Source organism: Bemisia tabaci, chromosome 8 (assembly GCF_918797505.1).
Source record: "Bemisia tabaci chromosome 8, PGI_BMITA_v3".
NCBI lineage: Eukaryota > Metazoa > Arthropoda > Insecta > Hemiptera > Aleyrodidae > Bemisia > Bemisia tabaci.
In genome coordinates this window covers 25,417,880-25,431,866 of record NC_092800.1, presented here as the reverse complement: position 1 = coordinate 25,431,866, position 13,987 = coordinate 25,417,880, and the positions used below count along the sequence as shown (strand labels likewise).

The 13,987-nt window shown below is 38.0% G+C and overlaps 1 protein-coding gene across 1 annotated transcript in view; it reads left to right on the top strand.

Moving 5' to 3' along the window:
• The first annotated feature begins 8,436 nt into the window (after window positions 1–8,436).
• Window positions 8,437–13,987, top strand: part of lin-28 (protein lin-28 homolog) — a 50,026-nt gene continuing 44,475 nt past the window's right edge. Inside the window, exon 1 of the mRNA XM_019049095.2 lies at window positions 8,437–9,148. Coding sequence (XP_018904640.2) covers window positions 9,112–9,148 — 37 coding nt within the window. The 5' untranslated portion in view covers window positions 8,437–9,111. The remainder of the gene's footprint in view (window positions 9,149–13,987) is intronic.

The following is a 13,987-nucleotide window of genomic DNA, read 5'->3' as shown; positions in this document are numbered from 1 at the left end:
GTTCCGTAATAGATTAGAATATTTAAGAATTTGATTTGCTGAAAAGTGTAAAAATGTGTCTACATGCACAATTTTCAGCGTAATCTCACGTGTTTAGTACAGTTTTCTTAAAACAATTTCGGAATACTCTTGTTCATACTTTAATGTAGCTACATCCGGAACTGCATAATCAGTCGTACCCGTTACAAATCATGTTTTTCGCCGATCGAAGTTACAGGCAAAGAACAAATGTGTGTCACTGAAGATTTACAACACTTTTGCGTGGTTCAGCATGATCAAATTAAAGATAATGTCTCTTTACGTCAAGCAACTCGCATTTGCCTATTTTTCTATCCTTGCGTTAAAGTCTCTGAAGTGACTCCTACATTTTGCCGCCCAGCAGGCGATCTCTCGTGTGGTTCAGCATGATCAAATTTTTCAGTTACGGAACCTTAGGAAGGTCTTTCCGTGAGGTCTGACACCGGCTGAAAACACTGCAACTGAGTCGAGGGCGAGCAGACACTCAGATTTTGTTGCACGCAGGAAAAATTGATCGCTGATTTAACAATTAAATTGTTAAAAAATATGTTCGACATGTTTCAAATATACATTTTACAATAGTGGAAAGCTAATTTAACCACGAGGTTGTTAAAATAAGCATACTTTTATTGTAAAATCTACATTGAAACATGTCGGACACTTTTTTTTACTGCAAAATATTTTTTGAATCAGCAATCTCATTATTTCCGTGCAGCACACGTTAGGATCGGAGCTTGCGGATATTTCCGCTGCTCTTCGCTCTCAGATCTCGAAGTTTCATTGAGTTACACCATCATTATCAGTATCAGTATAGTCCGCAACATCTCCAATCATTCGTAAAATAAAAACGAGGAAAACCTAACCCTTCAGCGCTTGACAATACTATCAAGTATTTACATTCGGTGGGGTGGAGTGTATAATCGACCTGTCCGTATTCCTACATACCGGTATAATAATACGTATATGAAGTAAACCCCAAAGCTCAAAAAAGCCCTCAAAGTTTAGGCCGTAATGAGGGGGATAACCCACGCTGCCACGCTATCCAAAGAGTCCACCTCTTTATCAAGTCAAAGTCTCCATGTAATGATAGGGAGCAAATGGAGCAAATACATTAACAGGCGGGTTACCACTTTGTTTGGGGACTCCAAAATTGGAAACACGGCAACCCTGCTGATGTATTTGCTCTCCATCTTTGCATAGGGAATTGGTCTTGGTATGGAGGTGGACTTTCAGGGTGGTGTGGGATATCCCCTCCAAAACGGCCTAAACTTAAAGAGCTTTCTTTAAAGCTTTTGAGTTGATTTCGGAGAACTCCAGTATTTTCTCGCGAAATTTTACGTAAGAAAAAGTTAATAAATCGCATATTCTTCAAAGAGCCAGATTATCACTGGGTATTTATTTCATACAAACTAATTAACATAGGGAAAAAAATTGGCGAGAGTCTTTTAATGGAGATCGGAAAATTGCGAATACTTGTGTTTGTAACCAGTCACTCAGCTGATCTTTTCTGAGATTGTACGATTTCACCACGAAGATGAGCTACTGAAATACCTTAATTTGTCACCTTTGGGCCAAGGTATCACAAGTGCCATGTGAAGTTTGAAAATTTCCACCACCATTTTATTTTTTGACAGAGAAAGTGTCAGTTGAATCTATTTGATAATTTCACTGAATTTTATCGGCAGCACAAGGAAAATTTAGTGAAACTTTCGGACAGCTTCGTTGAACAGTTTCACTGTAAAAACATAAAATGGCGGCGGAAATTTTAAAACGTCGCATGGCGCTTGTGATATTTTGGCCGGAAGGTGACAAATTAATCTTCCACGAATCGGTGCAAAACCCGAAATAGTAAAACCCATACGATGGAGCAGAGGAGGAAGAAGAATATGCCAATCGTGAATGAAGCATGATCTAAAACAAATGCCGGGCGCGGACTCAAATGAAAGGGCTCGCGCCTACAAATAACCGGAAAACCATTTGGTAAGAAAAATAAAAGAGGCTATTGCGCCAGCGTCAACAGAACTTCTGAAAAAAAGAGGGTCAGTCAAGGTGTATCGCGACCGCCGCTCTTTAGCATGCATCTGATAGAGCGAGCTCAAGAACTGGTCATGCCCCTGGTGGTGTGCTCTTCGGGGGTGATCAGATATGAAATTTTTTTTTAGATGATTAGAGATTTGATTTGCTGTGCATGACAAGAACAATAAGTTCTTAAATTTTAAAAGCAATGATTCGGAAATTTATTGATTTTTTTATTAGTTTTTCAGGTTTGTATCCAAAATCCTGTTTGGATACTGCAACTTTGAATAGGAGCTGTAAGAGAGCGAATAATACAATTTTAAGTAGGTTATTAAGGATTCTAGGGAGAAAATAATTCAAGTCGAGGTTTAAAGGCTTGTTCCTATCGATTTCACATTCCAGAGGCACATTAAGAATGATTTGTTGTAAACATCTAGAAAAAGATACTTTGCAATGGAGCAGGTATCGCGATCCAAGTAGAGGTTTAAAGATAGATATCGATGGATAAAGTGCGAAACCACGTAACTCCGTTTGCGACGTTGCAAATTTCCCGTGATACTTTGTTTTTCCATTTGAGAACTTGTCAAATGAATTGTTTTATAGCTTCCTTGATCGTTCCTCTCCGTTAATGGGGTATTCTATTTAAATTTCAAGCTATGAAGTTGGCTTTTTTCCTCCAAAAAAATGAAATAAGAGCAGAGATTTTGAAAAATCGCAATTAAGATACATGAGGCAGTAAGTTGAATTTTTTTTTTTTTTTTTTTTTTTTTTAGCCAACGTGCGTTAAAAATTAAGAAAACTGGAAATCTGAATACAGAGGGTAAAAACTCATTTCAGCACAATTTTCTCTCGCACTTTTTCCTCCGCACTTTGGCTACAAAAATTCGAACTTACTGTCTTACGACTCGTGCGTCTACTGCAATCAGTTTGTAAGATACGTGGTTTCACAATTTAGCAACGTATATGGTGGTTGAATGAGAGCACAAAATGACGATAATATCATCATTTAAACAAACGCGAGATTGTTAACACTTAAGATAGCGTAATTTTGAGGTTCGGTAAAAAACTTCAATCTTTTTCGGCTAGATTTACTGAACTTTTGGACGAAAATAAGTATTTGAAGCGCCACGCAGAGGTCTAATCATGATTGCAGGTCCAAGTTTTTGTTTTGTAGCACTGAGTGGTTTTAAAATTTCGAGGGAAAAACCCAGATCCGTAGAAAAATGTTGCTTAACAATAAAACTGCACAAAACAAATTTGGAAGAAATTTATGCACTAGAATTGATTTTACTCTCTGGAGATGCGGAGTTTACACTTGTCAACACTGCTCATTCATAATTACGCCGATCTCAAACTTCTCAGTTTTCAGTTCGTTCTGCCGGTATTGTTCCCGCGCTTGGGCGCTCGGATGCCGAAATCGTCCCTCCTATATCGTAAGAACGTATCTCGATTTCCACGTGAGCCCTGTGCTCCATTTAACGCTATGCTCTCGACGGCTCATGTGGAAACAGGTGTCCGGCTGTCCGCCTTACCGCGAGAGGAGCGACGAAATCCCCGCCGTTACGAAACAGGCGCCGTGTCGTCTTCCCAGCTCACGGATCCAAGAGATTCAATCCTCTCCGCAAAGGGAGGGGGGTGAGGGTGGTGAGGGGAGGGGGAACACCGAAAATCTGTCACAGCTAAAACCCTGGCAAAACGGCATGACGAAAAACTCGTGGATTTTAAAAGACACCTCTCAAAAATTGTCAAAATTGATGTTTTCGGGGGAGGGGGACCACCGAAAATCTGTCACAGCTAAAACCCTGGCAAAACCGGTTGCATGTCGAAAAACTTGTGGATTTTAAGAGACATCTCTTAAAAAATTGTCAAAATTGATGTTTTCGGGGGAGGGGGACCACCGAAAATCTGTCACAGCTAAAAACCGCTGACGGAAAACTCGTGGATTTTAAAAGACACCTCTTAAAAAATTGTCAAAATTGATGTTTTGGGAAATGCGTTATAGATACTTCAAATGCAATCCTTTGAAAAATTATAAGGCTAAATTTTGCACTTCAATTCAACCTTTTTGACCTCAATATTGTTGAAGTTAATAATCAGTTAGAAAAATAAAATTGTATACGACTTTAAAATTGAACATTTAAATTTCTTCATTCGAGTAAGTCTCGTTTCCTGACACACACCCCAAAACTTTATGCTCTGTTTCCTATTATATACCCCAAAAATGTGGTTGTACCATCCACCATCTGATTCTTTCCCTGGTACTTCAAAATTCATGGGAAAAATTCCTGTCTGATATCTTATGCCCAATAGTTGCTTTGGAACCAATGAATTTGACACACTGTTGCAACTACATATTTAAATGAAATTTCTAAGAGGAAGTAAAAAGAGTGAAAAAATTAATGAAATATAAATTGATTGGGAAAGGTAGCTACTTAATAGTATCGATATAAAACGCAGGTATTGGTAAACTATTTAGTTAATCTTACGATTCAGGATTCGATTGTTAGTGGTATAAGCAATTTATTTTCCGATGTCATCCCGCCTTGTCGTGTATCACGAGGAAAAGTATTTAAAATTCATTTTTTACAGGATACAAATATGGGTGGTGCTGATGAAAAATATTTGCGCCGATTTTTTTTCACTTCGGGCGAAGGAGGAAAATTTGACGAATTCGTTTTCATCCGCTGCGTGAGGAAGACGAAATTTAATTAGCGGATGTTGATGTGAACTTCCGATTAATTCTCTTGATTCTGCACGGCCAATTCTTCCCTAATACTCACCTGTTCTTAATTTTTCAATCAAGAACAAAGGGACCCCTGGCCATTATGTGACCAGTCATCCCGAAGTTTCCAAAGCATGGCCGAAGTCCAAAAAAATCAACACGATAGAGTCGAGCAGAAATTCACCATGCCGGATTTTGGGAGAAAGTGAGTTAGGAGAGGTTTCGAATCCAATGAGTCTTAAATTTGTTCTTGTTCAAAATTTAAAGTCGAGGAAACATATTTAGAACATGAAAATAGTCGTTTAACTTCGTCTTCAACGTAAAGCCTCTCGAAGGAAAAAACTCTGATTCAAATGCGCTTCACTGAACCACATTTTGCCATAAAGGTTCACTATTTTTGACTCGAGTAAAAAAGCACCACCCTGCTTAGGGAACTTAATAATGTGTATGTTGTTCCTAAAATGAGCCAGCAATTGCAGTTCCTAATTGCAACATGTAGCCCAATTAATTTTCATTATTCTGCTCTCAGGAGACATCAGCGAATGCAAAAAATTGTTTTTTTTTTTTTTTTTTTTTTTTTTTTTTAAAAAAAAACTCAGATTGTTAAAAGCATTTGTTCAATTTAAAATCAATATTCAAGCCATATAAGACTCAGTGTTCTCTTAGATTTTGAATTCGTTTTATTTCGCTTTTGCAAAGCTGCAACTTTTCCCCCATTCTTTGCAGGCTTCCTTTATCTAATTGCAAATCAAATTCAGCTCAAACAGTTTTGTCCAAATTAAATATTTCATTTTATTGCCTAATTTTGCTACGCAGTATAGAAAATTATAATTGATTAGAAAATCGAGCTACTTTCGCATAGTTTGTAATACTTTTTGTAGCTTTTTATTTATTGTTTATTTTTTAAAATGTTTTCACTGTTTGTCCTTAAATGCACTGAAGAAGATCGCAGTTTGCAGGCGGTCGAAACGTTTTCTTTGTTTCTTGTAAGTTTTATATTATTTCTCATCATAGTTTGAAATACAACTTGTTTATTTATTTTTGGCTCGTAGTTATATTTTCAAATCAATTACCATATTAAATATTTCCTGCACAGCGTTGCAACGTCGCTTGGGTGACACACAAACGAATGCACGAGTGGCCTTGCCACAAGAGCCATGGATAAAAAAACCGAGCCAACAGCCCGTCGCTCCTCTGACGTAAGAGCATATCTGAATCTCCACTTCAGCCCTGCTTTACGCTTAAATCCATGCTTTCTGGGGCTCATGTGGAAATCGAGATACGCTCATACGCCCGTACAGGCCGACCCGGTGCACAGCGGATCGAGTCAATAGGAGAGGTCGGACAAAATTGGGAAACTTTAAACGCTTAGAACTCCGTTTATACAAGACTTTGAGGTTCTAAAAGTGGGTCCATTGGTTTCCTCGTGAAACTTTCTTTCAGAAACACCCCACTGAATTTAAAATGTGACGAATTAAACATTACACTGTGCAGTTTTTGTTACAAATTTCATGTCCGACCTCTCTGATCGACTCGCTCCACTGTGCGGCGCGGCAAGTGCGTGCAGACTTGCAGCTCTATGCACGCGGAGTTTCACGCCATATCCCATAATGGCTCGACAAACAAGCCCTCAAAATCCGGATGCCCCGTCAATGACGTCACAAGCGCCCGGAAAATCGACAAACATCACCCGAACGTATTTGCTCCGTGAACAGTATTGAACAGATGAATTCAAATTCGATTACGAGCAAGTCGATTGATCAGAACGGTTGGAGTGCATTGCGGAGTCATATTTTGACATGCTTCGGTCACATGCTGCGGAGTCAATTTTTATGACTGAAAATATTGGAAAGACATATATTTAGCATATCGATCAGTGGCGTGGCGTGAATTGCGATGTATCGATTGTTCTGCCATTTAAACCTATGATAAAGAATCGATAATTAAGGTGTTTGCTGCGAACACCCTGTTTATCGATCCTTTTCCATTGGTTTAAATGGCATAGCAATCGATACATCGCCAAGCACGACACGCCACTGAAATCGATGACTGAGGTGCGAGACCACGTATTTCCATTCCGGGGTCCCAAAATTTCTGCTCCTACTTTATTTTTCGAAGAGAGACAAGTCACCAATACAGCTTGAAATTTCTACGGAATATTCTGCCAACAGAGACGAAAAAGTACAGAAAATTCTACCTCTTCAGAGTGTGAAAGTAGAGAATAGCTAGAGACATCTTACCGCACACTTTTCTGATATCGCGAACAAATGATCGCTTATAACATTTTCCCAACGTGGCATAATGCCCCCTAATTCATTTCCATCTTATTTGAATCCCTCAGACTGAACCATCTAGGATGAGGAGCAAATTAGATTTGTAAAGAACTTAAAAGATATTCAAGCACAACGTTATTTCTGTTATTTGATGTAAATCTTGAAGAAGTTTCTTCGGAACATTTCGCTAAAAATGAAGTAAAAACGTAGACAGTGAAAATATTATTCTTCTGAGAAAAAAATTCCAGCAGAGTTAACTGGTGGCACTTAAGGTGTCCGCTGAAATTTTGCACATGATTCTTTCTTTGAACGGAAACTGTAGATACCAAGGATTAAAGATACAGAACTCAATGGAAAACGAATGAATAAAATAGGTTTTATTAACGTTTTCCTCGTTTTTCTACAGTGCGTAACACGGTACGGCCCGATACACAATCGTAAAAACACTCAATGAGGTACAAGTTGTTCGGAATCCCTTTTGCTTTAGACTACCGTGAGCTTTAATGCATAATAACGCCTTGCGAATACCACACATTCAACGTAGCAACGGCAATTTTGCCTACTCACGAAATTGAAGGCGTTTCGTTCACCCTCAAGCTGCGCTTTTCAGTCCTTTACTTCTCATTGTCATCATAAACATTTACGCATCGTTTATAACTTCATGGACAGTCATTACGCTTTCATCTATATTTATTCTTAGATTTTTGTACTACCCAGCGTTTTTTCCGTCTACTTCTTTTAAAATTAGGGATACGGAAATTTAATATGTTATCGCGTGGAAAGAAGGTAAAAACAGGGGTAAAAGTTTTCAAAAGAATGACAATAGTCTAGTTAGATCGACAACTAAGAGTTGAATTTTTCAACTGAGAACACTTCTAGTAGGCTGTTTATTAAAATTTATTGGTAAACAAAGCCATAGGCAGAAAATACAGAGGGCAAACGCAGCGATCCTATTGGTGGAAGCGGTTGATGACATGTACACAGGTATTAGGAACGATAACTGCTCGGTCAATTTAGAAACGACTTAAAAGCCATTAGTTTCTCTATGAACACAAGTGTTTTTACAAAGTGCCAGAAATTGTAGTTCCTAATCCCAAAATGCAGTCCAATTAGAACAGTGCACCGAAAAAAAAGTGAAGCTGATTTAACATTCTGGATGTAAAAAAAAGTGTGCGAGAAGTCACAAAATGCTGAATTACCCGCTACGGTAGTTATTTTTACATGTTGACAATGCTAAAATTACTACTGTGGGAGTTGAATCAGCATTTTGTAAGTTCTCACACACTTTATTTACATCCAGAATGTTAAATCAACTTCACTTTTTTTCAGTATGTTTGATCTTTCCCATTAGAAATACGAAGAATTGTGGTAAAAATCGAGTTTTTTCATTAATTCTTGACGGTTGACCTTGGCCGATTACGCCCCTCTCCAGAAAACTCATTCAATTGGCCTGGACGCCGGGTAAAGTAAGGCATAAATCTTGGCGAAGCGGCATCACGGCACCCATTGATTCGGCCTGGAATCCACGCGCTACGCACAGTCATAGTTAGAGCGCGCGATCTAGGGTTTTTTTAGTCGCCCACTGACTATCTATCGGATCGCCACTGCCGCTGCGTGGCTTCAACGACTGCATCCGATCGGGACTTTCAGTCTTCCCGCGTTCCCGGCAATTATCGTGCATCCGACAAAAAACGACCTTAGTGCTCGTCCTCACCTCAAAAATTTGCGTAGATTCAAACTTTTACACTTGAGAGGTTTCTTCAAAAACTCAGTTGTGCGGCCGACACGTGATTAAGGTGTTTACGGACTCTCTTGATTTTATTAAAATTTTTGTGAGGGGAGTTTCAAGGGATTGCTCCTTTTGTTGATATTATATTTCTACAGTCGATGAACCGGAAGTGAATAAAAATGCGCGGTAGATATCGGCCTTTGCGCAAGGCGACCCGCGAGGCGAGTGCAGTTTTCTTGTGCGTGTCCCCACGTGTAATGTACAATTGATAATGCTCTAAAGCGGTTTTTTTCCATTATTTGTGTCCAGTGATACAGTGTTTCTGCTGGGTCCATGATCGCTAGGAAGTAAACATGAATGGGTACACGAGTATAGCTACAGTGCGGAAGGGTGAGTAACCGTTTTTTTCTCTTTTTCGACGCTTCTTCTCGTTTCCAGAATTTTTGAGATTTTATATCCTAGACGACGTGCTTTTTAACACTGTATTTCGCTTGCATTCGTCGGTGATTTAACACTGCACTTTACTTGCATTCATTTCTCTGTTTTTTTTGTGGGCGCAGAGGGCAATCACTTTTTAAGTTTATCAAATTGATCAAAATACAAAAATTTTCTCTTCAGAAGCTCGAATCACTGATATGACGTTTTCTAAGCCAAATCCGTGTGATCAAAGCTTTTATCAATTAAAATGTATTCATCATAATTCATCTTATCTTAGAAACAGTGTGACAAATGTCATTTAATCCGGTGCATCTGAGTAGAAAGTTAAGTAATGATTGGTCATTAAGCTTTCCATGTAATCTGTGTTCCCGAACGGGCAGTAAGTTAAGTAATGTTTTGTAATTAAACTTTCCATACAATCTATGTTGCCGGACGGTCAAAAAGTTATGGAAAACTAAAATGTGCTACGTTCCAGTTTCTTTCTCAACTTTTTGTAAAATTTCTGAAGTTATTGTTGTATGATTGACCCTAAACAGAATAAAACCGCATGCAAGCCGCGTTAAATAAAGAGGTTGAGAACTAGATAAATAGAATGAGCTTCCCTCAAACCTTCAGGATATTTTAGAACGGATTAGGTAGAGTACACTTAAAATCTATACCGATTTTGATCTTTGCAAGAGTATGTGTTGCATTAGATTTAGAAAAAACATAAAAAAAAAACATAAAAAAAATGGGAGAGGTGAAATAAACCGATATTTCTTTCCCCCTGGCTACTGATGATTTTTCAACGTTGCCCTCTTATAATTTGCATAGGAATTTATTCCTCAACGAGAAATAGTACTGCCGTGCTAAGCAAGAACGCCGTAAATCCATCAAGATTTTTCCTCGTTTTTAGGAACTTAACACTCTATGAAATAAAAACTGTTTTACCCATGAACCTCAAATTTTCAGATTAAGTTCTTGATAGAATTTGTGGAAGAATTCTGGAAAAACATTGGCCTTAAGGTACACAAGTTTTCCTGCTACGATACATTGTTTCCAAAAAATGTAAAATGGCGTTTTTGCGTTGACCGGCAGCGTAAAGTGTAAATTATCACAGTAACAGAAAAATTCGTAAACTGGCTAGACAGCGATACTCTAAAATGTCTATTTTTACAGACATTCTGAGTAATAGAGTCTGATTTTTAATGTACTTAATAATAGAACATAGATTCTTCAAACTTTATCGATCACTCGGATTGAAATGAGCTTCTCGTGATTCATTCTTGTAAGAGCACCCTGCGCTGGGTAATTAAACTGTGGTTTACGAAATTTGCGTGCGGCCATTAATCGGTAGATAACGATTATATTCATCTCTAGTCAATTTTACATATCAGTCAAATTTTCCGTTTTATTCCTTTATTGAAATTTAATTTAGATTTTCAACGCTTATTGAATGTTTGACAGTGGCGTGGCGTGCTTTGCGATATATCGAATGATCTGTCATTTAAACCTATTGAAAAGGATCGATGAACAGGGTGTTCGTAGCGAACACCTTAATAATCGATTCTTTACCATAGGTTTAAGTTACATATCAATTGAAGTATCGCAATTCACGCCACGCCACTGATGGTTGAAGACATTAAGTATTCATGATATATGCATTTTAAGAATCTGATATGCTTATGTATAAAATTTGAAGTCATAGTCGAATAAAAGCTCTCAGTATTTATACACGTTCGAACATTTCAAGGTAGGAATATTTTTGACCAAAATTGATTTACATTAAAATTTTCTTTTATGAACGAGAGAAAGAAAGAAGAGGAAATGAATATGGTGTAGTGTCTTTTCCAAGTTGAGGCACTGTAGTATTTGTAATTTTGTTGGTTTCAAACTTGTTTTGTTTTTCCTTACTTGATAACCCCTAGCCATTGTATCACGACAAAGATGAGCAATGAAAATGAGAATTTGAGTTAGTTTATACTCTATGGGTCGCAATTTCATTTAATATTTGTGAAATATCGGACCAGGAATGGGTCCACCACCAAGTTTCTAAATTCATAATCAAAAGGAAAGAGTAATACCAAAAGCACTCATAGGTCATTGCAATTTTTCACCTGACTTAGGTCGTAATTGAATCTATACGTTTTGTGACTCTTTCATTTTCACTATCCTGCAAAGTTATTTTTAAATATCCGTGGGGTCGATGTCTATGATTTTATCGCAATCATGAGTAAAATTTTACGTATGTCCTTTACCTTCCCGAGTTTTTTGGTGCCAAGTGCTGTCCTTCTAAAAATGCGAAAAGCTTGTCCCAGGTTGGGCTACTAAGTGACAGAAGGGCGACCCCCCAGTTGTCAACCATTCCGTAAAAATGAAACATAAAAAAACTGGTGCTATGACACGTGCACTGGACTGCATATTCAACGTCATAAAGAACTCCAGATTTTTTATCAATGCATCACATGAAATTTAACAAGGGAATGCAGCGTCAAATCACCATTTCTGACTCACATTTAGACGTAGGTATTTATGCCGAAAAGAACTATGTCGCATGCAAGCCCTAAAAGCACATACTTCCTTTTAGCATAAATATGTCCGTTTGATAATTGATTCCAGATCGCATGGAGCTAATTTTTGTTGTGTTCGTGTGTAAAATGTATGTTAAAATCAATATTCGAGGCAAGTAGCGCCGTGTTTTCAAACGCAAAATAAACCCGTGGCAGCAGACCGCGGGGCGGTTATACTGGCTATTGCGTGAGACCGTACATGCATTATGTATCCCATTCATATTCATCAAAGAAACTTTCAACAGGTCACTAAATCACCAACGCTGACTTTCTTACCATTCTGCCGAGCTAAGGAAAAACGCCGTATGAGCCTCTAGGCGTTGCCAAATTTCCTTTGACAAATCACTAATTTTTAGGAAAATTTGTGAATATTTTTCTTCCAATTTCTCAGATAATTTTACTTGCAATTTGATCTAAAAAGTCTGAAAATGTCAAGGAAAAATATCGACAACATTCCTCGAAAATTAACATTTTATTGGTGAAAATTTGGCAACTCTCGAATGTTCATACGGCGTTCTTCCTTAGCACGGCTGCATTGCGGGTGCTCCTTCTAGGATAAAATTAGAGCAGACTGCTGATTTTTACTTTTGCTCACGAAAGAAGATCAAATAAGATGAAAAATGTAAAAACCGGACATGCAATTTTTACGCAAAATGTCGATGGCCAAAGTTCGGAAGCATGTACCTCCATTTTCGACGCTGCAGACTTCCTGGCATATTCTTTTTTTTTGAAAAACCAACGTGATTTTTTTAGATTTTCCTTCATTTTTCTTCTTTTAGCAGAAGTTTCTGTATAATTCCAAGCGACATAGTTGACTTTTTTGAAAAAAAAAAAAAAATAAACAAATAAAATAGTATCGTAAATTTTGAACCTCCACGATGGAATGGAAATACCCACTTTGTCATTCGATATGGAACTTCATCTCTCTTGGAGTTTTGAATTAGTGCATACTTGGAATACTGGGAAATACGTGTTGCGTCATAAGTGCAATGGTGTTCAATTCTGTCCCGAAATATTATATCGAATTATGCGCAGTCCAGAACGCGCGTGAAACTGAGGGAAGAACAAAATAAGCACTTTTTTTTGCCACCCAATCCAAGACGCCGTCATCGTCGCAGTGGCGTAATATCATTCCAACGACGCGTAATCTGTCAAAAGAGACGCCAACAAGCTATATCTACTGCGCAATTTTGGCGGAATTTTTTCATGTGCGCGATTTCTGTGGGATCTGTGAGTAGACCTATCCTAGATGTAATTGACTATCTTTTCCATATTATAAACAGAGATAAAAATTTTCATGAAATTTATTTACGTGAATTTTCACGAAATTTTTTTAAACTTTTGGGGAAGCATTTAGGAGGCCAAGAAACGTGCAGAAACAATTATTCTCGATTTTGACATTTTTCTTCCCTGGCGTAGGAAATTCGCGCGTACCAAATGTTTTCGTTTGGTTAGGGAGTGTTGGGGCCAAATTCTTCTCCAAACTCTCCATAGCGCCCTCTTTTGCGTGTAGTGCCTCTTTAGGGCACCGTATACTGCCGCATCAACACGGAGACCATCTGGAACGCTCTCCGGACTTCCGAAGTTTTAATTAATGATTCCGTAAAAAATTAACAAATATTAAATTTTATGAAATTTATTCCAGCCTCTTGAAATCCCACTTTCCATCTTTGATTACAAAGTACTGGTATAATATTGCTTAAAATGAATACTGAGGCTCTCATTATTTGGACGTATTTCTATCAAACGGAACTATGTGCATTAAGACATGAGCCCTGATACCTATAAGCATACATGCATGACAGGGCTCACGTCATAATGCACATAGTTCCGTTTGATAGAAATACGTCCATTTTATTGTTGCTTGTCTCTTTTACGGGTAAGTTGGTTACTCCCAAGTTAAAATTAGAAAGGGAAAAAAATTAAAAAATTAATAATCTCATGTCTTATTCATTTACTCATGACTCATGACCCAAACTTACCTGCAATTTGCGAAAAAAAAAGACAGTCAGTGCAAAAATCCGAAGTTCCTACCATCAAATAGCTGTGCGTGGTGCATCTGGACGGTTTGGTGATACTGAGAGACAGGAAGCTCTATTAATATGGTTGGGAACGTCTTTTGTCATGCACCACGTAGCAGCTATAATGATACCGAGGGGTCAAGTGTCAATTTTGACCCAATTATCATTTATCTAGGAAAGAATGGGAATGGAACAAGTTATCGAGGCTCGTATGCCCGAGG